The sequence below is a fragment of the Muntiacus reevesi genome, chromosome 3 (genome assembly GCF_963930625.1).
Source record: "Muntiacus reevesi chromosome 3, mMunRee1.1, whole genome shotgun sequence".
Taxonomy (NCBI): Eukaryota; Metazoa; Chordata; class Mammalia; order Artiodactyla; family Cervidae; genus Muntiacus; species Muntiacus reevesi.
The window spans coordinates 249189598-249213610 of NC_089251.1; the positions used below are offsets into that span (position 1 = coordinate 249189598).

General features: G+C 53.0%; 3 protein-coding genes and 1 long non-coding RNA gene across 4 annotated transcripts in view; 2 read left to right on the plus strand and 2 right to left on the minus strand.

Moving 5' to 3' along the window:
* The window catches only part of LOC136163487 (uncharacterized), a 490623-nt gene that overhangs the window by 304492 nt on the left and 162118 nt on the right, over positions 1 to 24013 (minus strand). The gene's annotated exons all lie outside the window — the stretch shown is intronic.
* On the minus strand, positions 2369 to 5995 carry EVX2 (even-skipped homeobox 2). The gene is made up of 3 exons (XM_065927922.1): positions 5569 to 5995; positions 4394 to 4671; positions 2369 to 3088 (listed from the first exon to the last, which is right to left on the minus strand). Exons 1-3 carry the CDS (start codon positions 5993 to 5995, stop codon positions 2369 to 2371), a joined length of 1425 nt encoding a protein of 474 aa, XP_065783994.1.
* Positions 14753 to 16569, plus strand: HOXD13 (homeobox D13). Its single transcript, XM_065927925.1, has 2 exons — positions 14753 to 15524; positions 16319 to 16569. The coding sequence occupies exons 1-2, from the start codon at positions 14753 to 14755 to the stop codon at positions 16567 to 16569; spliced, it is 1023 nt and encodes a 340-aa protein (XP_065783997.1).
* HOXD12 (homeobox D12) lies at positions 21635 to 22594 on the plus strand. Its single transcript, XM_065927926.1, has 2 exons — positions 21635 to 22205; positions 22356 to 22594. The coding sequence occupies exons 1-2, from the start codon at positions 21635 to 21637 to the stop codon at positions 22592 to 22594; spliced, it is 810 nt and encodes a 269-aa protein (XP_065783998.1).

Consider the following 24013-nt stretch of genomic DNA (forward strand, 5'->3'; position numbering starts at 1 on the left):
ACTTTAACAATCTACAAAGGTAAAGCTGATAAAAGGGTACCATATTTTGGTTTACTTTATTTAGCCTTAAATTATATATTAATATTTTTAATGTAAACGCAGTAAGAGCTGTAATAATCAATTTTAACACAAGTAGTCTCGTCGCTTTAAAGAAAAAAGAAAACAAAAAATTGAGCTTTAGATCATTGCTATTTCATTGGGAAGTTCTCTAATATTTTATGGGAATATTTTAATAGACTCCAGGGAAAATACTGTTTCCCCTTGAAATATTTTCCATTTGATGAAAATAACAATTTCCCCTGTAAAGTGAATTCTTTCAAAAGTTTCCTGAAAGCCTATTTTTAGGAAATAAATTTTTAAAATCCAGTGTCTTTAACACAAATATGTCAGAATACAAATTTGAAATAAATCACAGAAAAGAGTGCCAATGGGTATATATGGATGTGTGTGTATCTCTTATGCATATGTTTAAGAGAACAGATATTTATATATGTATGCATATATACACATATATATACACACACATACTCTAATCTGTAGGTAGCACACCCACATTAAATACACACACATACCCACTTCGCTGGGTCTAAACATGCACTAGCAAGTTATTTTAGGGCTTCAGCTCTTCAGAAAATCTCATTATGTGAGGAGCGAAGTGGCTCTGCGGGGAGCATTATGGAAATATCTGGGCTTGATTTAATGAGGCTGTTCACATTGGTGGAATATCAACTTAACAGAGAAAAGTCTACCCAGGGCGTCCAAGCTACCAAAATGAAAATTGGCAATTGAGATGATAAGAACGTGGCTTTCTTCTGCGAAATCACTTCAGGTAACAGAGATAACATTAAATAACATACATTCTATGCACCAAGAACATTGTTTTATGTACGAGTCTCTTATCCGTCTCTCCTAATGACTTCCCTTAGCGGGTTGTTAGTACTTGACAGCAGGTCTCCGTGCGGGGAACTTTTCTCCAATTCCACATTCAAAGGAGGTCCATCAGAGAGCATGATTGGCAATTTTCGTCATAATCTGCACATTATTAGCATCAAAATTGACGTGGCAGTTAACACTGGTGGGTTTTGATGTGCCTTTCTTCAAGTTCAAGGAAACCCCTCCAGTAGCCGGGGTTGGCAGAGACGGTTTCAGCAACCCAGCTGTGGCTTTGCAGAGGCGAAGGCGCAATAGACATGCGTGAGAAATAAGCCAAGAACCATTTTACCCGAGGAAAAGGAAAGCGAGGAGGGAAGGCGGTGAAGAGAATAGAGTTCGAACTTAGAAAAGTGTCTAAGTAAATGCTTCAGGATAATATATATCTAGAGATTCAAGTATTTCCCAGATGGAGTGGAACCCAGTCGTTGGAAAACTAAGCTGAAAACGACTCTTCAAATACTACAGAGATCGTTCAGTCTTGCCCTCCTCATCCCTCCGTTTCCCTTTCCTCTCCTGGCCTGGCTGTGCCACTCTCATTAACCATTACTTTTTGCAAAAAAAAAAAAAAATATATATATATATATATATATATGCAAGACGCCTCCAACCCAAACCGAAGATCAGAAGAGAGACCGGCGGTGGGCCGAGAGAGGAGGCGAGACTGCGTCTCTTCCCATCTCGGCTTCGTGGCTTTGTCCTTCCCGGGACCGCGGCCACAGCCCCACCATCCTTGTCCCCTGCACGCAGCAAACACTCTCTACACCCGCGGCCGCCCGCACTCTCCATCCGCCGCCCTCTAGGCCTTCTTCTCTGACCTCCATTCTTCCGCTCTCCTCGGATAGGGCCCCTAACAAGCTCAGGCTAAGAGAAAAACTGCTACCTCCTCTCACCCTCATTTAAAGAAAATAAAAGAAAGGATGGAAGAAACAGCAGCAGCGGGAACCACGCGGTGGACTTCCCTCCCGCACACAGCACCAGCACACACCATTCCCTACTCTTTGTTGTGGTTTTCCATTGCCTTTGGCCACGTGGCTCAGTCGAGAAACTAGGCCTGACGGCTTCAGCCTGGGCCCGAGACCACAGCGGACTGGTTTCGGGGGCGAGGAGATTGTCTTGGGGAGACCAAGAGCTCGGGACAGAGGCAGGAAGCAGGGTCCGGGAAACATACTTAGAAGGAGGGGAGGCGGCAGGGTAGCAAATACAAAAATAGAAATAATTTGAGGGGACGCACGCCGGGCTTTCGAGCTGGCTCTTTCCCCCCAACTCGGGGCAAGTTCCCTGCGGCCTCCCGCGCCGGGGCGCCCCCTGGCGAGAGCCTCAGCAGCAGGCGGAGCGCAGAGGGCACGTGGGCGCAAAGGGGGCATGGGGGGCGCTCAGGGGACTCCCGGGGCACACTCGGAGCGTCGGGCGCAGCCCCCTGGCGGCGGCGACGTAGTTATCTGGTGAGCGGCGCCTCGTCCCTCTGGTCCGGAGGACTCACGGCGGTCTTGCTTAGGACGGCGGCTGAGTAGGGCAGAAAGCCGCTTTCAGAGCGCGGCGCCGCGGCGCTGCAGCCGAAGTCCGAGCCCCCGCCGGCCCCTGCGCTGCCGCCGCCACCCCCGCCGCCCCCGCCGCCACCCCGGGAGCCCAGAGCAGCGGCGGCGGCGGCGGCGGCGGCTGCGGCCGATTGACTGCTGTGGCAACTGAGGCACGAGCAGGGTGCGGAACCGCCGCTGGGGGGCGCCCCGGCCGCCGCGGCCGAAGAGGCCGCGGCCGCCGCAGCTGCAGCCGCCGCCGCGGCCGAAGCCGCGCTGTTGAGCCCGGCGGCAGCCGCGGGCGTCTGGTAGAGGCCCGGGTGGCGGAAGCTGCACAGCAGCTCGGGCCGCGAGTAGGGATGCGAGAGGGCGCGGAAGGTGTCCAGCGGGCGGATGGAAGTGGCGAAGGGCGATGAGGCCGCGGCGGCCGCTCCGGAGGCCGCAGCCGCCGCGGCCGCGGCCGTGACACCCACGTGCGGGTAGTAGTGCAGCGGCACGTGCGAGTGGAAGGGGTAGGGCAGGCTTCCGGTGGCGGCCGCGTGCGTCATCATGTAGGTGTAGAAGCTGGGGTCGGCCGGGTGCGGCCACGACATGGCCAGACGCTGCCGCTTGTCCTTCATGCGCCGGTTCTGGAACCATACCTGCGGGGAGAGCCGCGCCGCGGCCCGAGTTAGGAGCGCCCGGAGGCCCGAGGCCCCAGCCCCCGCCCCGGGCCTTCCCGCCCCTCCCAGACCTCCGAATGGCCTGGCCTACGCCCCTCCGACCAGGCCCAGTCCTCTCTTCCAGCTGAGACAGTGTGAGCGGCAGTGTGAAGCGCCGTAGGTACACTCTCCTCAGCGAAAATAATCTTCCCTGTGTCCGATTGCTGCGGCCCCTGGGGCTTCTAGTCTCTTGCTTTAGACTGCGCTTCCTCGTCCCAACCCACCCTTGCCTCTCTCCCCACCCACCGGTTGCCCGGCCTCGCTGAGCACCCGTCTCTCAATCCCAGGATTTGCACGAGGATTCTAGGGCTCCTTTGAAGAGAAGCTGCCGCCGCAGCTTTTGTAAAAAGTCGCCGCGTGAGGTCTTGAGTCCTCTGAGCTGTGAGGAATTGTCCCGAGGGGCATGGGTCCGGTTCTGATACTGAAGGGATGGTTTTGTTGGAATCATTTGCTTCAAATGAGTGGCGGGAACAACATCCTCTTAAACTGGGAAGGGGACTTTTCTACCCCTCCCAACACAGTATTTAATGAAGACATCATTCGTCACAACTCTAAATTAAAGAAAGCCCGACCAAACCGAAGAGAGACTTTCACACTCCTCCCCTATCACATGGAATTTCCTCTTTTCTTTTTTTTTTTTTAGAATGCCAGATCCTCCTTGAAGAGTTCACCAAGTCGCCAAACCTCCCGGCTATCTTTCTTGGACGTAAAATAAAATTAATCACCTAGAGATATTAATAAGGACAATTTTGTTGCTTTCCCCAGGAGGTTGCTTTCTTCCCCGTTGCCCAGGAGAAAAATGTTTAGAAAACTATTTCTCAACCCAATCGATTTTTTAAATACACTATCCTTTCTCCTTGTAACGATTTATGTGAAAAATAAACCTCTAAGATCAAGAGCAATTGAAAAGTTTCACCTCTGGTTCGTGCCAGAGGAACAAAGACCAGCTAGCTTTGCCGCCGAGGGGAAAGTGGAGCCGTGGAGAAGGGTTAGGGGCACCTGGACACGGCTGGGCGGAGGCGAGCGTTTGCGGCATGGGCTGCGCCATTCAGGGCCCTTCCCAGGTCAGCCAGACCGGCTAACCCTTCGGATACGGCTGCTGAGAAATAAATATGCCTATTCCTTTGGTGACTCTCCCCGCGGGTTTTCAGGCCCTCAGCTAAACCTAGTCGCCCAAAAAGGAGAAATAAAAATCAACCTAGACACCCGGGGGAGGCTAGAACAGGCGCGTGCTGGAATCAATACCTTGATAGTGGTTTCGGGAAGGTTGAGTGCAGCGGCCAGCTCGCACCGACGTGGCCGCGACACATAGTTCTCCCGGTAGAACTCCTTCTCCAGGCGCGCGATCTGTTCGCGGGTGAACGCCGTGCGGTAGCGCCGCACCTGATCCGCGCCAGAGCCGGAGCCGCCCAGCGCCGCGCCCCCGCCGCTGCCGCCGCCGCCGCCGCCTCCATGCAGGCTGCCGAGGCCGGAGCCTGTCGCAGACGTCGTGGTGCCCGCGGCTGAGCCGCTCTCTGCGAACCCTGGCAAACAAACGGCCGGCAGCGCATGAGTCACTGTAGGACCGAGATCCCCGCGCTGAGGCTGCACGCGGATGGGGGAAGCCGCGAGAGGAGGGCGAGGCGCTGCCTAAATTGATGGGGTCTGTCATGTTTACAAATTGCTGCCGTTAATGGAATCAATAAAGTTTGGGGAGCCCTTCATAACCAAATAATAGGAACTCAATTAAGGACGGTAGTTTTGTTTTAATAATTGGAAATTTTCAACTCAGGAGGAAAACTGGCCAAGGGAAAAAGCCTACATCTAAACTCAGTTTGGGAAGCTCTGGATTTTCCTTGATCTGGAGACCGCAGGGCAGCTTTCTGTCGGCCTCTAACCTTCCTTTGACTGGCTTTGGAGTTTTGTTTAAAATATTTCAAGATTCGAAAGACAGCAACAGCTCAAACCGGAACCATTGAGGGGTGAACTCTACTTTTCAACTTTCTCCCGCTGACCCAACAGGGTCTCCCAGAGGCGCCCAGCAAGGCTCCCTTGACTTATTTAGAATACTTCCTCCGCTCGGCCTCGGCTTTCAGAGGCCGCGGAGTTCAGAGTAGCTGCCCAGGGCACCCTTCCCCCGGACAGACTCAGTGGATGGCTCGGGGTCGATCGGCTCGCACGGGCGTTTAGACCCGCAAGCGGAAAACGTTTTCTCCGACTTAGGAGCGAGGGCAGGCCGTAGGCCTGCGTCTCTCTGGGAGGCTCAAGGAGCAGAGCTGGAGGGTACAGTCCCACGCCTGCGTCCCGCCCCCGCCCGAACCAGCTGGGTGCAGCTCGCTGCAGAGGGTCGGAGAGGGGCAAAGGCACCACGAAGGGCCGGCAGGGCAGCGAAGGAACAGAGAGAATGGGACTGGAGAGCGCGGCGCGGGCAGCACGATTACCTTTGCCATTGTTTTCCTTGAGCGGAACCGCTCCGAGGCCGCCCGGGGAGCGCAGCGCCGAGCAGCCCACCTCCACGTCGCTGCTCATGTCTGCCTCGGCGGCCGCCTCTGAATAATGACCCGGCTTTTTTCGGCCCTCCGCGGCGGACGCGATTTCGGAGGAGACGGTGCTTTCGCTGCTCGGGTGCTGCAGGTTGAACAAAGTGTCTATTTCGAATTTGCCCTTGGCAGGGAGGTCTCCCAAAGCGCTGTGCAGGGGGGCGGACGGCAGGCGCGGGCTGAGGCGAGCCGGGTGCTGCGAATTTTCCAGGGCCTCGAGCACAGCATTGCCAGCCGAGTCGGACAAATTGGAGAATCTCTTGCCGGTCGTAGGGCTGTGCAGCCCTCTCTCCATGAGAATCATCTCTTTTCTTATTCTTTCCATCATCTCAGCTTTCTAAAAAATGTCACAGTGGCCCGGCTGTCCCGTCCTAATGATGGGCTGCGCCGAGGGCTGATTCTCATTCAGCCCCAGCGAGCGCCTCTAAATATTATTATCTCTTTTGGAGGGAGGCGGAAAAATTGTGGGATGCCAGAGCGAGGGAATGACTGGTCAAAATGACCCATACATCCTTCCGAGCCCGAGATGTCATTCATCAAAAAGTAGCGCTCGCTCGTCATTAAGGTACGAATGACGCTGTTCGAATGATCATTTATTGTAACAGGTTTATAAGCAAATAAATACACGTTCCTGTCAGTGGGTAATGAAGGCGGCTTCAGAGCAGACAAATAGATCCAGGTAGGAGGCGAGAAGAGACAAGAAGTGAGGAGGAAGTCTCCGGTCCTTTGCCCGCTCAGAGCCGGTTCTGCTCGCCCGGGGGTTTGGCCTCGGGGGTGAAATTGACAGTCTGATTAATAGAGCGCGCCGCGGCACATTTCCCCCTTCATTTAGGGGCATCATTACGCTCTCAGTTTGCTGGGTTGCCCCTTAGGTCCTAATCATGCAGCGCCTTCCTCATTTTTCCTCGGACATAGATACGTGTTAAATAATAGATAATGCTTTGATTTTCCAGAGTAGATCGTCGCGAAGTGGGTTGATTTTTTTTTTTTTTTTTTTACATTTACAAGCGGGAGGGGGGGGGGACAAGGGGGAGGATGTTGGAAGAGTTGCGTAAGGAGAAGACCTTGCGCTCCTGTCTGGATTACTTATCTTTAGAATTTCAGAACCAAATATGTGTTTTATTTAACAAATAGGACGCCGAGTTCTCTCCCTCCCCACTTCTTCACCTCAGCCTGGCTGCTCTCCTCCCACCCCAGGAGGGAGAGAGAGAGAGAGAGAGAATCTCCTAGAGTTTTGAAAGCACTTCAGTGCTACGTGGCTGGGGAGGTGCGTTGGGCCCGCTCCTCCAAACGGAAATCATTAGGTCCTCTCTGATTTTTTAACACCGTTTGCAGAGTGAGTTCTGAACTTGAAGTCCCGGTTTTTTCACTTTTATAATCCTGCTGATGGATAGGCTTCTCGCCTACGCATTTTCCCTGGGGGAAATGAACTCGGCTGGACGATTTCATAGCAGAATTCTACAGCTAACTTTAAACACAGTCGCAATTTACAGCGCCATATGGGCGGCCCCAATTCCACTTTTACGTTGCCAGCTTTCCCCCAACCCCTTCTCACATCGAATTATTTGTGGCAAAGTCGCTGGATTTCGAGGTCAAAGATGAGAAAGAAACAGACTTGGTTCCCTTCCCTACCAGCCTCCTGCCCTCTCTTTCCCACTGTGCCCTTCTTCCTTCTCGCCTTCCTCCCTTCTCCCGCCCCAGCCCCTTACCTGTGGCCTCGGATAATCTCTGCGCTGGGTCTGCGCGCGAAAAATCGCGGACTAGCCTTGCCGCTGCTCCTCCCGACCTGAGCTTGGCGGCTGAACCTCTTGGTGATAAGTTTGATGGTCATAATGACGCTGGAGGCAACCATTTTAACGAAGATCAATCTTCACTCAAGGCCGTTGCGCGTCTCCTCCCTCGCTTGCGCGCCACGATGCTCGGACCCCCAGTTAGCTTTGAGAGTCCATCTACCAGCTGCGCAGGGGGAGAGGTCCACGACCGCAGGCAGGAACAAGGGCGGACAGAGACAAGACCGGGAGGTCGGCCTGCGAGCTTCCAAAGAGGCGGAGAGACCCTGGCAATCTGGGCGCTAGTCTCGGGTCCTGCATCCCCGCCTCACCGCCAACCCAGACCCCAACCCAGACCCCCCCCCTTTCCTCCCTGCCGCCACACCCAGAACCTAGGGGGTGTGTTAGGGGCAAACCCGAGATCTATTTGCCCATCTCTCTGTTGGCGCTTTCCTTTTAACCTTGGACCCATTGGGGGCGTCAGGAATGTAAGAGGAGACGAGGTGTGAAATATATTTATATACATTCATACACACAGTCAATGCCAAAAGTTTCTCTCCTGTTCCCCTTGGCACCAACTTATTTCCACAACGCGAGCTTTGCTTCGAAAATCAATCCCACCTCTTTAAGGTTATAAACGCAATTCTACCCCCAAAGGTGAAAAATGGAAAGCTGGCGCACCTGGTGGCTGGGGAGGTGAGAGGTGGGACGCAAAGTGGGCGTCGGGAGCTCGGAGGAGGACATCACCCGCTTCCACCTCGGCCCCTGCCCCAGAGGCCACCTGACTCCGAGCACTATGAGCCCCTCTCGCGCTAGCTTTCAGGCTATTAACGTGCTCGGAGCTCAGCCGAGCGGATGCGCCCCCCCGCCTTTCCTTCCCTGCTCCACAGTCCGAGTGCCCAGTTTCACAATCTCTGGCAGGCCGCGCCTAGTGGAGGGGGGCTGTCCCAGGAACTTGGGAAGTGTACCCCATAGTCCCACTTAGCTTTGGGGACTGAATGGGACCTCGGTCCAGGCTCTGGTCCGTGGGCGGGTCAAGGCCCTGGCAGGGGGTGGGATCCGCGGAGGCGCGACTTAAGCGGAAGTCGCGAATGCCTTTATTGCTGTCATTTGGCGCCCCCGTCTGTTTTCCTAGCGGTTTCAGCGGCTGTGAGCTACTTTCAATCGCAGGAGCCGCCGCTGGGTGGCTGTGTGCTGAGCGCAGCCCCTTCCTCCTTCACCCCGTGGGTGGGTCTCCAACTTCTTCCCTTCCTCTGGGACCCTTCGGCTCTAGTGCCAAAGCCTGTGGCAAACTGTACCTCAGTCTGATGGAAAGGGAGAACACCTTCATTTATTAGTGGTTTTGAAAACTATTTTGCACCTTTTAAATAACACTAATATTGCTATTCTAGCACGTTTATTATGAAAAGTACATTCAAGACCACGTCAGGAAAACTCTTCACACTAAAAGACACCCATAATTTTTCATGAACTCCGTTTAGCAGACAGTGTTTCATGGGAGACACTGCACATTCCAATATTTAATGTCCCTTAATTTATTTAGATTTCACATCTACTAGTAGTAATAATACTGGCCTACCTGTATTGAGCTTTTATTCTGAAATTACAAGTGCTTTTTACATATATTAGCTCCTCTAAAACTCACAGCTATAGAAATCGATTCTATTACTATCCCCTTTTCAGAGATGAGAAACTTTCTACATGGAGGTTAGACAACTTGCTTGTGATTTAAGTTATCACTGATCACATCCAAACTATACTGTATTATAAAGTTTTGGGCAGCGTTTTTGGTTGATTCTTTTATTTTGTATGTGTCTTCTTTAAATATAGGCCTACCTCAAAAATATTTAGTCTATATAGAGGCAGTAAGAAGGCTGACAATTCTGTTGGGGGTTATTATTGAAATGCCCAAACCTTGCACCTCTGGAATGTCCAGGCTGCGACTGGGTATGGCCTGTCAAAAGTCCCTGGTTTTCAGACACAGCCTCCAGGCCACCAGGACTCCCCACTCACTACCATGGCACAAGACTCAGTAAAAAAAAAAAAAAAAAAAAAAAAAAAAAGTCAACCCTTGCCGGCACGGTTTGGCAGGAATTTTTAAGATGCGTTGGGGGTGAGGGTTCGGGAAGGGCTTTCTCCAAAAGGACTGAAAAGCACTTCTTGCTCCAAAGGAGGAATTACATGAAAGAGGCCTAAGTTTGTTGTTGCAGATGTTAGGCCTCCAGACTAAATATTTGTTTCTTGAGCAGCGGCGGGTCCTTCGAGGTGAAGTGGTAAACACTTTTGGCTTTCGACTTAAGGTAATAAAAATGTGTGCAGGCTGTCCGAAGGGTGGAGCGCCCGTAGAGCCCGAGCTGCCGTGGAGCCCCCGCAACTTCGCCGGGGCCGGTCTCCTGACTTCGGAAGAAGACTCCCGGCCAACCGGGCTCAAAACTGGCAGGTCCACAACGGGACGCAAGCCCTCTCCAGGACAGAGGCCTCTGGGTGGGGTGGGGGAGCAGGACGGCTAGATCCTGGGCTTCGAACTACCGGGTACATTTTCTTTAGACTGAGTGCCGCTCCCACGGCTCGGGGGTTTCTGTTTATTAGCAAAGATGTGGGTCTGGCAACTCCAGCGCGGACTCTGTAACTGACAAACTTTTGCTGCCGTCCCTCTGCAGACCGGCCTCGCGCTATCCCTCCCGGGCCTCTCTGGCTGCTTCTATTTCTTCTCCTCTTTTCCCCTACAATCCTGCGCCCACTGGAGCGCCATGGGTGGGGGCTGGGAGGCTACTTTCTCCCTGGACTCCGGGACTAACCCGACTCGCTGCCTGCCTGAAGCCCGCGCGCCCTCCGACGCGACAGGAAAACTTGCAGGGACATCTAGCGCCGGGCCTGGGGAACTGCGCGCGGTCCAGCCGGGAAGCTAATTCGCATCACTTACTCCTCCGCCTCCTTCCCTTCTCCTCCTCCCCGCCCCCCCCAACCCCCGCCCCTTCGTGGTTAGGCATTTCCCTACACTTCATCCCTTCGCTCTGTCGATGACCACAAGTGGATTTCCCACAGGGACAGCGGAGCTCTGCGGAATGCGGGGGAGGAAGGAGAGACAGAGAGACTTACTTATTTTCTTTTCATCTCAAAAGGCCGACAGAGTGAGCACTTACTGGACTTCAGTTAATGATACTGCTGGAGAAGTATTCCAAGGACAACCTCACACCTTGAGTTGTCGGACATAACAGTGGAAGATGGTTTGCAGTCCCATCTTTTGTTTTGCGGGGGGGGGGGGGGGGGGAGCAACAAGTTATCCGGTTCCTCCAGCTCTGCACCCACGTTGCGGCGTCCCCTTCGTAGGGAGAATAGTGCTTCTGTGAGAGGGAAGACTCTCCCTGTGCTTAATTCCCGCCAGGACTGGAGGAGCCCACCGCCCTGCGGGAGGTAAACCTGGTTTCACCAAATAACACTTCGGGTGGAAGCGGTTTTTTTTTGTTGTTGCAAACAATTTACATTTAATAAAGCCTGTGTTGTTAAATTCAAATGGAATACATCTCAGACACAGAAAGTGCCTAAACTCAGGATTCCGCTGTCTCACTTTTGCTAAAGACCCCTTTCTTTACCCCGGGTTTGTTGTTGTTAATCCTTTCGATATTTCCAGCCTGAGTGAAACTGGGTATTGCCTGCAGAGGGAAAATTAGCTCCAAAGTTGGCAGAGCACAGACTTGGTCTTAACCAAGAACTGTCCAGCCTGTTCCACTGGATTTAAGACTTTACTTTGGAATTAAGACTATTTCTACACTGAAGTTTTGACTTCTCACAAGTTAATTAGGGTGGTGTCCTGTACTTTCTGGTGTGGCCATCAAGGAAAACATTTTCAAAGTGGTTCCTGGGACTCCATTCTGTTGGGACCAGGCTATTGTTGTAATGGCCACCGATTAAGTGATTAATTGAGCTCGATGCTTTCTTGGCAAGGGGAGGAACTTACATTCTTCAATAAATCTAAATTGCAGCCTGTAGCTACCCATTCCCCAATCCAGGACAGGGACATGATCTGAAATATCAGCCACAAGAAGGAAAAGAGAGGATATGACTTCCAGAACAGCATCAATTCCCAAAAAAGAGTGTTTGGGCAGGCTAAGGAGCAAGCAGGAGAGGAGAGCAGGGCTTTGGGCAATGAAGGGCCATCTTGAGTTTCTCACCAAACCAGGAACGATGGCAAAATTGGTTTCACTTCACATCAGTTTTTGAAGACATTTTTGGCTGCAAAGATTTTCATGTAACAAAGACTATTTCTGTTGTTAAAGCCCCAACATAGTACACCCCCTCACACACACATACATAGCATTCAGTCTGTGCTCCTATCCAGCTAAAGAAAAAATTTCCCATTAAGTTTAAACCTACAATCAGATTGGATACAGGGTATACAGGTTATACAAGCTAAATGAAATGTTTCTGCAAGTTCAGCCTCAAAATTCCTCCACTACCTACCACCCTGAGTTGTAAACTGTGTCATCTTAGTTCATAAACAGAACAGCCCTGACTTTGCCTGGTACTCAACCACAGCCTCATGATCTAATAGCAGAAGTTGACCTGGGGTGCTGGGTTTAGGGGGTCTTCACAGGGTCAAGTCAGAACCTCCTTCCTAAGGGGAATCCCCTCCTCCAGGGCCAGGACCTAGAAGGCTGTATTGGAAGAGAGTACAACTGCAGAATAGCAAGAGGCTAAGCTGATTGTTCAAAACCTCCCTGGTCTCTGAATATCCACTCACTAGGATGGGTAGAGAAACTCCATGTCTTGCCAGAGTTCCACAAGGAAACTAGAGGCATGGCCACCATTGAGAAGTGTCTTTCACAGAGCATTAATTCAGACTTTGCTTCCAGTCCTGAACAACTTACTTTGCTGCATGGACAATTAGGCCAAAAAATGAGGGACTGTCTGAAATCAGAAAAACTTGACAAGTCCTTCCTTCTCATCTTAATCTCATTTTCCTCATTTTAAAGCATATAATCCATCATTAATATGTATTTATCAGATAAAAATGGAACAGAAATTCCAGAACTCAAAATCACAGTGATATTTAGTTTTAAGAGACTGAAGGTTGCTTGGTTCCAGTTATGTTTTAGAAATATTTCAATGAATTTGTTGAGGTCACAGAAAAAAAATTTTAAGTATCTCCATGTTTTCCCTCTCTGAGGAAAAAAAAAAGTATACAAAGGAAAAATAAAAGCATTTCAGGGCAGCCTCCATGGTTGGTTTGGTAATCAAACTGTTGAGTAAAGAGACCCCAGCCAAACTCTTCCAAAAAGTCAGCAATGTTGTCACCTGGCTCTGGCTGGTATTAAACAAACAAACAAAAAAATCCAGCTTCTCTTGTTATCTTCTGCCTTCTCTCAAGTAGCCAAAATTGTTCTCACCAGCAAAGTTACATTTTCTACAATTTTCTGCAGAGGCTTAGACCCCTCCTGTCTCGAATTGATCATGAACATGTCTAAGACTTCAAAAAGGTCAAGTCTCCTGCTTTTCCTTTCCAGCGCCCCTCTCATAACTTTCCCCTTTATTTGAGCCTTTTATGGTTACTGCGTTTTGCGTGTCAACACTCCCAACACCACCAGCCCACCCTGCGATGTCTGACCAGGCCCAAGACGGCCTCCCTGGCTCTTTTGCTTGCCCCCTCCAGGTCCTGTCTTGGTCCAGAAACAGCAGGGCTAGGTGACAAGCTGGCTTCACCAATCGAGGCTCATGGGAGCGATTTCCTTGGAGATGGGATGGCCTGGGGAGCTGATCCTACAGAACGAAATGGGCTCACTCGGAGGGCTCTCCCACACACCCCAATATTTTCGGCTCATCAGATCTAACGTTGCTTCTGAAGTGGATCCTTAAATTTGCCACAGGACTCACATCAGACAATGGCTAAGATGGTGGATGATGGGTTGGGGTTCTGTGGCTGAGGAATGCAAAGAAGTGTTGAAAAGGCTTCAGAGTTGTGATCCCCGCACCCTGGCGGGGCTGTCCAGGGCCCGCTCTACCCCCTCGAAGTCAGACTCTGTTGCTTTGGGCTGTTCCCATTATAAGACCCAAGTTAGCTTGGAAAAAACACTCTTTATCTGCCCGTCTCGATTCTCTGCAGTTGGCAGCTAAGAAAAGAAAGCGAAACAAAGGTCCCTGGGAAAGTGAAGTTTTCAATTAATTGGTGTGAGTAACGGGCGGGGGTGGGTGGTGGCTGCAAAATGCATGAGGCAGTTGGGCTGCAGGGCGAGGCGCAGAAGTTTCCAGGAGGGCGGCAGAGTAGCTTTCTCCGGGCGCCCTCCACAGGGTCTTTCTGCGGACCCGGGGAGGCTGCGCCAAGGCTCGGGAGCCCAGCTCGGGAGGCGACTCCCGGCTGGCTTGACTATAGAGGAGAACAGCGTGGACCAGGCTTCCGGACTTTTCTCGGGTTCACCGCTGCAAGGACCGGTCTTTCGTCCGCTTGATTTACTTGTAAGTCTCTGCTCCCCCCCCCCCCGCCCCCAGGGCGGCTTCGTGGGCATTTTCCGGGTGGACAGTGTGTGCAAATTGGGGTGGGGGCGGGGGTTATACTTCAATTGGTCTTAATTCGGAGGATCGCCTGGTAGAACTTGCATTAAAAGCCTTCGCCCCGTAACAACGCGCAAGGTAGGGAAAATTAGCTCCCTCGGGTTTGGGGTCTAGGTCAGCTAATCCCAGGCATTAAGCAACAGGATCAAAAACCGTCTGTTTTCACATCATTCTGATCATCTCTGTCCTTTGCCTTCGTTTAGTTGTGCAGCTCAGGGAGCCGAGGAGAGGTGGCAAAAACAGCCGTGGCCGAGACAAGGCGCAGGCCTCGGCGCCCGCCTCGGTCGCAGACAGGGCCCAGGATGGGCGGTCGCGCAATCAGCTCGTGGGGGTGGCTGCGCCGCAAACGCCTGGGTCCGGGGGCGGGCGGGAAGGGGCGGTGGGCTGCACAAGAGCTGGGGAGGGGTAGGGGCCCGGGTGGGTGGGTCCACCGGGCCCGGGCCCGGAGCCAGGCTCTCCCGCGCCCCCCATCCCCACGTGGCCCCGCGCAGCCAATGGCACGGTCCCGAGCCGGAGCCCTCGGGGAGGGAGGCGGCCCCCCGACCGGCCCAGGCCCCCTCCCAACCTGAACTTCGTTTTTATAAACGTCCCGCGATGAGCTAACCTGTTGGAGGGCGGGCGGGCGGGAGGCGGGAGGCTCGCAGAGGGAGAGAGGGCGAGAGGAAGAGGGCGGGAGCGAGAGAACAGGAGAGAAAGGAGAGGAGGGAGGAGGCGCGCAGCGCCATGGTGTCCTGCACGGGGCCGGGGCCGGGGCCGGGCCGGGCCGGGCCATGAGCCGCGCCGGGAGCTGGGACATGGACGGGCTGCGGGCGGACGGCGGGGCCGGCGGGGCGGCCCCGGCCTCCTCGTCCTCCTCCTCTGCGGCGGCAGCGGCGCCGGGCCAGTGTCGCGGCTTCCTCTCGGCGCCAGTGTTCGCCGGCACACACTCTGGGCGCGCTGCGGCGGCGGCGGCGGCGGCGGCCGCGGCGGCGGCGGCGGCTTCAGGCTTCGCGTACCCGGGGACCTCTGAGCGCGCGGGCTCTGCCTCGTCGTCGTCATCTTCGGCGGTGGTCGCGGCGCGCCCGGAGGCTCCCTCCGCCAAAGAGTGCCCGGCGCCCGGCGCAGCCGCTGCAGCGCCCCCGGGCGCCCCGGCCCTGGGTTACGGCTACCACTTCGGCAACGGCTACTATAGCTGCCGCATGTCGCACGGCGTGGGCTTGCAGCAGAATGCTCTCAAGTCGTCGCCGCACGCCTCGCTGGGTGGCTTCCCGGTGGAGAAGTACATGGACGTGTCGGGCCTGGCAAGCAGCAGCGTACCAGCCAACGAGGTGCCCGCGCGAGCCAAGGAGGTGTCTTTCTACCAGGGCTACACGAGCCCCTACCAGCATGTGCCCGGCTACATCGACATGGTGTCTACCTTCGGCTCCGGGGAGCCTCGGCACGAGGCGTACATCTCCATGGAAGGCTACCAGTCTTGGACGCTGGCCAACGGGTGGAACGGCCAGGTGTACTGCGCCAAGGACCAGCCACAGGGCTCTCACTTTTGGAAGTCATCCTTTCCAGGTAGGGACGTTGGGAAAGGGAGAAGGGCAAGAGGGAGAAATGCAGGGAGTGGGGGGAGAGGAAGAGCGAAAGAAGGACAAGAAAGGACTGGGAGCCTGCGCCCCTACTTGGGAGTTGGTGCCTGTCCTCCTCCCCCAGCCGCGGTTAAAACCAGTGGAACAGTTGGTCCAGTTTGTGTGAACTCTGTAAATTCATCCCTTGATTTAAACTGCCTCTCTCACAACCCTTTTCTTCCTGTGTGTGGGCATAGGGCTATTTTTCTCCTAAAGTTGAAGGTCTTTGCTGCCCTTTGCTCAGGCCTTGGCCCCTCCTCCCCAAAGAGGTGTCATGAAGTTGAGCCCCGCTTTCCAAGGACATGAATGCCCCAGAATGCCACTAAAGCTTCCAAGAGCTCACAAACTCCAAGGAACACAAGAAATCAAAGTCTAAACAAACAGCCTGGGTTTTTATTAAGTCTATGTATGTTCGTATGTTTGCAACCAGCATTTGCAGAAACTGTCCTTATGAGAGCCCCCAACAACCACACCATAAAATCACAGGCTTGTTAAGATGCCGGTGTGAGAAACCATGATGATCCATCAAATTGGCCTTCACTTTGAAGTGTAAATAATCTTTCTTTAATAATGTGTAAATAATATGTCTGCATAAATAATAATAAAGTGTAAACAGCCTGGCTTTCTTCATTCTCTATACCCTCTTCAAGTCTACACACACATCCCCCAGCTGTGTGCTTCACATATCCCCATCTAATTTTTCCCGTGCTGTTTTTTTGTTTTGTTTTTTTTTAATACCAGGGGATGTGGCTCTAAATCAGCCAGACATGTGTGTCTACCGTCGAGGGAGAAAGAAGAGGGTGCCCTACACCAAACTGCAGCTCAAAGAACTGGAGAATGAGTACGCCGTTAACAAGTTCATTAACAAGGACAAGCGGCGGCGAATCTCGGCTGCCACGAACCTATCCGAGAGACAAGTGACCATTTGGTTTCAGAACCGAAGAGTGAAAGACAAGAAAATCGTCTCCAAGCTCAAAGATACTGTCTCCTGATGTGGGCCAGATTGGCCACAGAGTTTAAATGCTTTCAGTTGCCTCCAAAAGACTTTTGGAAAGACTTGAATATGTATTTAATTCTCCCAATCCCGTGCCAGTGATGGCAAATTTTGTGAATTGTTTTTCTTTTCCCCTCATCTGGCTCTAAAACCTTTTGCTGCCCAACCTGACTTTGTACTTCTGTTTCTTACTTATTATTGATTTTGCTCTTGTCTAGGTTTATTTTTTATGACTTTTTAATGTTCTGTTTCTCCCTCCAGGCCAGTATAAAGGACTTGAAGTATTTTTGAATAATCCCCCCAAATGAATTTCAGAAGTGCCATTCTGATTTTAGGGTTTTATTTTTTTAAATCACTCTTTATGCCTGTTTCCAGCACTTACTATCTTCATAATTCATTAGGGCAGAAGGATTTGGATTTTCAGTCATTCATATCCTGTGATTGGGTAATTGAATCATTAGCTCTCAGCAGTCACCCTGGGGCAAATGGAAACAGCTCTGGGCAAGCAGTATTCTAGGGTCACTGGGAAAGTCTGAAACAGGAGGCTGGAGGTACTGTGATGGCTTTTAAAGCAGTTGCCTTATTAAATAGGGTTTGTATCAATAGTGGAGTGAAGACAATCTTTCTGACATTGGGTCATTTGCTATTATATGTGTACAATACGTCCTGTAGATTTGTGCTTTTATAATCTTTAATTTGGAAATAATGTGTCTTCATGGATGCCTTCATTCCTCTAGACACAGATATTTAAATGGCTACAATTCACAGAGTGGTCCATGAATGGTATAAATGCATTCCCTCTCCTTGGCCTCCAATTTGTGGGTCTAGAATTGAGGCCATCTCCTCAGTTCCCTTAAAGAGGCTTGAATTGATGTGGCCATGGGTGGAAACTTTAATCCAGAACCCAGGGAAGAACTTGACTGTCTGAACAAATGTATTGGGCTCTTGTGGAGCTTAAAGCATCTAACAAATGTGGGAAATGTGGAGCTCTGAAGTCCAGGAAGAAAAAAATAAAAGATGTCTCTGAAAATGATGATAAATAACTACTTTTAAAGTGCTGCATATTTATACAACTGAGATTATTTTTGTAGATGCAATGTCTGTGAGCTGAGACACATGCACAGTGCTTCAGGCATTTAAAAATCACTTTTTACTCCTAGGGAGATGAAAATAAACAGAACTCTCTTGTTTCTTCTGAGTCTTTATACATTTGTTTTCTTTTTCCAAGCTCTTGTTGCCTCTAGAAACTGTTCTTATTTATTATAAAATCTTGTTATCCCAAATGCACGGTTCCCTGTAGATGAAGGAAACGCAACACCAGTTCTGGTCTCTAAAACCTCGAGGCTCTACACTTCCATCACCCTTTCCCCCTCCTTTTCCCGTGGCTTTAACATAAATAGTGATATCTTTAAATTAGGATATAATTTGTGGTGTCTAAAATTATATTTTTCTACCAGACCAGCTTTTTAAAAATCCCCAATAAAATTCTACTTCTCTTTCAAAAGAAAATTATCAGTTTATTCAAATGGCTTTATTTTTTAAACCAATATATATGTGCTCGGGTTGGCGATTTTCTTCCTAGAAAGGCTGTTATAAATATCTATTCTAGGAAGGTCTTGAAATTAGTCATATCCATATTTGGAAACTGAAAAAGAAACATTTCAGGCTTATCCCTTATCGCTTTCTCCTGGCAGTCTGCACACAGCAGTTGAAGGCCGAAACCATAATTATACACCCTAAACCTCTAGACGCAATTTTTAGGCACTAGGAACTTTATTTCTGAGGGCTTTTTGCCACTCAGGGAAATGGCCGCTAAGGAACGGGATGCCTCGTCGTTGTTAGCGCCGGGTGCAAAGATTTCAATGGCTGCAAACTTTTTGGTATGCGAGTTAAATATAGTTGTTTAAAACCTCACACAATATGTAAACTCTTCTGGTGGGAGATTTCCCCTATGGATCTGCCAGAGAAAACTCAGAGACCCAAAGTTTAGAGCTACTTTCGTTTTCTCCGCCTCGGCTTGATTTTTTTTTTCCCCTGTATCTTGCAACCGACTGTGAGCAGGCAGCTTCTTTTTAATTGAGAGACAGACAGGTAGACAGAAGCAGAGACAGAAAAGGAAAAGTGACCACGATTCAATCTCTAAAGAAGAAATAACCCCTGAAAATGGGGCCACGCCGTCCCGACGTTCCATTTCGGTTCGAGTCACTAACATATTTCTCTTTTTCTCACAAGATGTGTTTTTATTTAAAACGGGCCCGTTTCCCTTCTCCATCGTCGTTCCTCCCCCCTTCTTTTCTTTTTGTAAATTCCAGACTCCAGAACCGCATCCCATCTCCCAGGTCCATTTCTCAGGTTTCTTGCCGAGGATGGTAGGTAAGGAGGATTGCCTCGAGGTTTTCCTTTCATCTGTAGTTTGCCGGTCAATTTTCCCCGCCTACGAGAAATAGGAGGATTGATGAAGATGAAAACTACGTTCAAAAGCTCTCCAGTGGAATTTGAATTGATGGCTAAATCAATAACAGATGAAGACTTTGTTATTTATATGCATTCCTTTTATATTCCGAATTGAGGAGCGGAGCCGATCAACTGCCGGAGGGCTGGTAGGGAAACCCACGAGGCGAACGGAGGAAGCTTCGGGGAGAGGCCTTAGCTGCGGGTGGAGACTGAAAGGCCACCGGCACAGCGCCTCCAAAACCTGGCAGGTTTCGAGCGCCGCCGGTGGAGAATCTAGGCCCGCGCGTCTACGCGCGATCCAAGAGACGAAGGAGACTCCGGAGCTGGGACTTACCGCCAGACAAAGGGGCGGCCGCGACCCTTCCCGTCCCTGGCAGCCATCCGGATCCCTCTGGCTCCGCCGTCCCGGCCAGCCTTGCCGCTACCATCTCCGGCGTTCCGACAGCTCGGCCGCGCTTGGCCGCGGGCCGTGACCGCACAGGCTGGCGACCCCAGGCCGGCTGAGCCGTCCTTCACTGTTGATCTTGACCGTGCGGCGGCGCCTCGCCAGGCGTGGAGCTCGCTCGCCATCTCCTGGGCAGTAGGCGGCATTGGCAGAGCTCGCCGTGTAACTCCGCGACCATATCCTCCTTTCCCATTCTGCAGTTCACCAGCCAAGCCTCTGGCACCCTCCCACTTCGCCGCCCTCCTTCCCTCCCTCCCTCCCTGTCCCCAGCCTGCCAGCTCTAACATACAACTTTGTCTGCTGGATCTAGGAAATCAAAAGCCCAGGAGATGAGATGGGGCAGCTGGGCATCATCTGAGCCAAGGAGAGTCTAGTTGTTCGTCTTTTCTATTTCTCTCTTGATTCCTTTATACCTCTAGTCCCTTTGGGCAAACCGCAACAAGCATCCACCTAAGCGTCCGAAGTAGACACCCCTGGACCTGGAAATAGTACTGAGATAGGAAGAGAAAAGACTGCAGGCACCCCTTGGAAAGGGAACTTTCAGACTTCGGGAAGTTGTAGCTCCTCGAAAACTGGGCAAGATTCCCTGAGAGCCTAGGTTCCCTAAGTCCCCAGGAACTGAGGTTGCAGCGCGTGCCTACACCTCCCACGAAAGGACAGGTAATGGAATGTCTCTGTTTCTGAGCTCCTAAGGAAACTCTGACGGAGCCCCGAGGAGCCCAGACTCGCCACCCCACCCCCATCCCCACCCCCTATCCCCGCCCCAGAGCGAGGGGAAGAGGCCGATTGCGTTCCCCAGAGCCGCCCAATTGGTCGCCATAACTCACACAATAAAGTCGCAGCGCGGTGGTCAGCCTTGCCCTCCGGCGGCGCCTGTGTGGTCTCCGTGCCGGAGCTGGCGGTCTAACCAATTCCAGCTTGGCTCCGGGACCGCGAGGCGGGCTGCAGGCTGGGGCGGAGGCGGGTCGCTGGGGGTCTTGAGACCGGAGGCAGGAAAGGAGGACCCTGAGCCCTCTGGCCACACTGGACCGGAGGAACTGCGGCCGGGGGCTGCCGCATTGCTCCCAGGAAGGGAGCGCTGCCGCCCGCCTCCCAGTTCGCCAGACCTCTGAGCCCGCCAGCGGCCCGCGCGCCCCTGGAGGCGCGGAGCAGAGGAACGCAGTTAGTCCGGTGCCTCGGTGTCCCTCGGTGTACCCCGCTGTTCCCGGCCGGTGGCTCTGGTCTTCTATTCTTCAACACCAGCTCAGGGGAGCTCGCTCTACTGCACACCACGGAGTGAATGAACACCTTGGAACTCTGGTTTGCAGGCTGTAATCACCAAGGTGAACTGCTGGCGATTAAAAGAATGTAGCCTTTGGCCACCATTGGCCAATCAAGCAGCCTGGATCCCCAGGCCAGCACTCTCCCAGGACCTGGATGCTGACTGTACCAGGAGCAGAAGGCTGAGCTATGCTGAAGCACAACAGGAGTGATGTGAAGCCTCCTTCCTGGGCGCCAAACTTGGGCAGAATTTGTGATGCGTTCCTCTTCTATCAGCAAAGTATGCCTGCAGCCTGGGACCTGGGGCTCAGGCAGCCCTGGGTTTTCACTGCCAGGTCACCTGCGCAGAGTCCAGTCCAGAGGGATGAGGTGGGGAGGGACGGGGTAGGACTAGCTTTGCTAAGGCCTAGGGACAGAGGATGGCCTTACCAGACCAAGGGCTCTCTGGACAAGCCAGGAAGTGCACCCTACTGGAAAAGGCCTCAGCTGCAAGTGAAAGCTGGTAGAAGCAAGCCTAACCCAAGTAGCCAGCAGAAAACGGGAGTGCAAAGCCAGTCAAGACCAAGAAGGGTCCCAAGGGACATCAAGGCAGAGGTACCCCCTGCCCAATGCCCCCCAGCTCCTGAAATCGTCCAGGAAACTCGAAGAGGCTTCCATCTTCGCTCAATATGACTTGGCTCGGCCTGGCAACCTCGTCCTTCGCCATCGAATATTGCGGGTGTTATCATAATACCCTGAATGGGGGGCGGGGGAGGAAAACGGGTCGGGGGATGTAGGCGGTGCTGAAATGACCGGCTTTGAAGAACCTGCAGGCAAAGTTTCGTCCAATCGTCTGAGACTGTCCCTCTTATTCCCGGTTGTAACTAAATACTGCTGCGAGCGCAGCCCAAGCCCTTTGTTGGAGATGTGTGAGCGCAGTCTCTACAGAGCGGGCTATGTGGGCTCGCTTCTAAATCTGCAGTCGCCCGACTCCTTCTACTTTTCCAACCTGCGGCCGAATGGCGGCCAGTTGGCCGCGCTTCCCCCTATCTCGTACCCACGCGGCGCGCTGCCCTGGGCCACCACGCCCGCCTCCTGCGCCCCAGCGCAGCCTGCTGGTGCCACCGCTTTCGGCAGCTTTTCCCAGCCCTACCTGGCTGGCTCTGGGCCTCTCGGCCTGCAGCCCCTGGGCGCCAAGGACGGATCCGAAGAACAGGCCAAGTTTTATACTCCCGACGCGGCCGCGGGGCCGGAGGAGCGTGGCCGGGCGCGGCCGCCCTTCATCCCGGAGTCTAGTCTGGCCCCTGCGGCCGCTGTTCTCAAAGCGGCCAAATACGACTACACGGGTATGGGCCGCGTCGCGCCGGGCTCTTCAACTCTGCTCGAGGCGACACCCTGCTCCGCCGGTTTCAAGGACGACGCCAAAGGCCCGCTCAACTTGAACATGACAGTGCAGGCGGGCGTCGCCTCCTGCCTGCGACCTTCGCTACCCGACGGTAAAGGGTGGCCAGGCTCCCCGAGCAAAGCTCCCCGGGCCGGGGTGGGAGGTGGGGTGCTGGGAGAGTGTGTAGAGGGAGGGAAGCCTACAGGGGCGGGCAGGCAACTGGGAGCGGGCCGGGCTGACTTGGGCTGGGGCTGTGTTGCAGGCCTGCCGTGGGGGGCGGCCCCGGGGAGGGCCCGAAAGAAGCGGAAACCCTACACAAAGCAGCAGATTGCGGAACTGGAGAACGAATTCCTTCTCAACGAATTCATCAACCGGCAGAAGCGCAAGGAATTGTCCAACAGGCTAAACCTCAGCGACCAGCAAGTCAAAATTTGGTTCCAGAACCGGCGTATGAAGAAGAAGCGCGTGGTGCTGCGCGAGCAGGCGCTGGCGTTGTACTAGCCCTGGGTGTGTCCCCAGCCGAGCTGGGCCTGCCTTTTTTTCAAGGCCTGGCCGTGAAGGAAGACAGGGGATAGGGCTTTTCCTTCTGCTCCTTCTCCACTGGTTTCAGGTACCCTCCCTCTCAGACAGCAGCCCCAGAAGCCTGCAGGAGATTTGTTTGGAAACCTGGCCAGTTAAGCGTCCCTGCTTTCCCCCCTTCTCAGAGAAACCTGCAGAAGTCGCATCCTCGGCCTTGAGGTTTCCAGAGTGAAAGTCTAGGGTCACCTGTCCTAACTCTTAGCTGGGGTACTATCTCCCCCCCATTCACTTTAGTGCCCTTGTACTTGCATTTCTGCTTCCACCTGATTCGTCTTCCTATCCCCTCCTCCCCAGCCCTTTCTGCATCCAGCAGGCACCTAACTAGGGCTCAGAGTGGAACTGAATTTAGGAAGACTTCTCCAGCAGAGTAGAAAGGGCTGACGGCACAATTCTGTCTCTTTGCAGTCAAACTCCTGGTGGCAAAGCCAGGATCTCGACTCTGGAGGAAGGAAAGGGCACCGTTCTCCTTTGGGAGGACAGTAGCTGCCTTAGACCTTCAGGAGGAAAAATGAGTAAGGGGGCGTGGTGGCCAGACAAACTCCAGAGATGCCTTGGAGTCCAGGCTGGGCTGGCCCCTCCAGCTGGGCTGAATGGATTGGGCACTTCCTTCCCACGGATGGGATGAGGGAGGCTGGGGCTCCACAGCAAACAGCAACCTCCAGATGGACTGGTAAAATCCCCATTTCTCCCATGTCCTTACACATACCTATGCTAGAGCCCTCCACTGTGTAACTGGACCCCCAGAGCTGAACTCTGGTGAGGAAAGCTCCTAGCTGGCTTTGAGGCTGAGTTGCACCAGGAGGAGGGGAAACATCCAGGGAAAGGTGGGAGTGAGCCAGGAAAGGGGGGGGGATCCTACACCCTGCCTGTCCATAAGGCTTTCCTGGAGAGGTGGGAAAAGGTGTCCACTGGTCTGTCTTTCTTGAATTATGGTAATAAACCACTGCAGGGAGAGGTGAAGTCTCCCACCAGCCAGAAATCAGGAGGGTTAGAAAGGAGGCCCTTCAGATCCTCAGCCCCCTCTCTTCTCTCAACCAAGCAGACAGAAGCAGAAGCTCCCTCTCCTCATCTTCTTCACCGCCCACCAGCGTCACCAGGGGCCCCACTGCTGGGCTCTTTCTGAGGCCATGATGGCCTGCTCCAGCAGAGCCTGAGAGAGGCCCTGTCAGGCTTGCTCCGTGGAGGCTGGGGTTGCTGAATGCCAGGTAGAGATGTCCTGGGTGTGTTGGGGTGTCCTGCCTTGATCTCAGTGACCCTAAGGGGCCCCCAAGCTCCTTCTATCATCTCTGCCCCTTCTCCACCTCCTTCAGAGAAATAGCTCCCTCTCTTCTAGTGAGATGC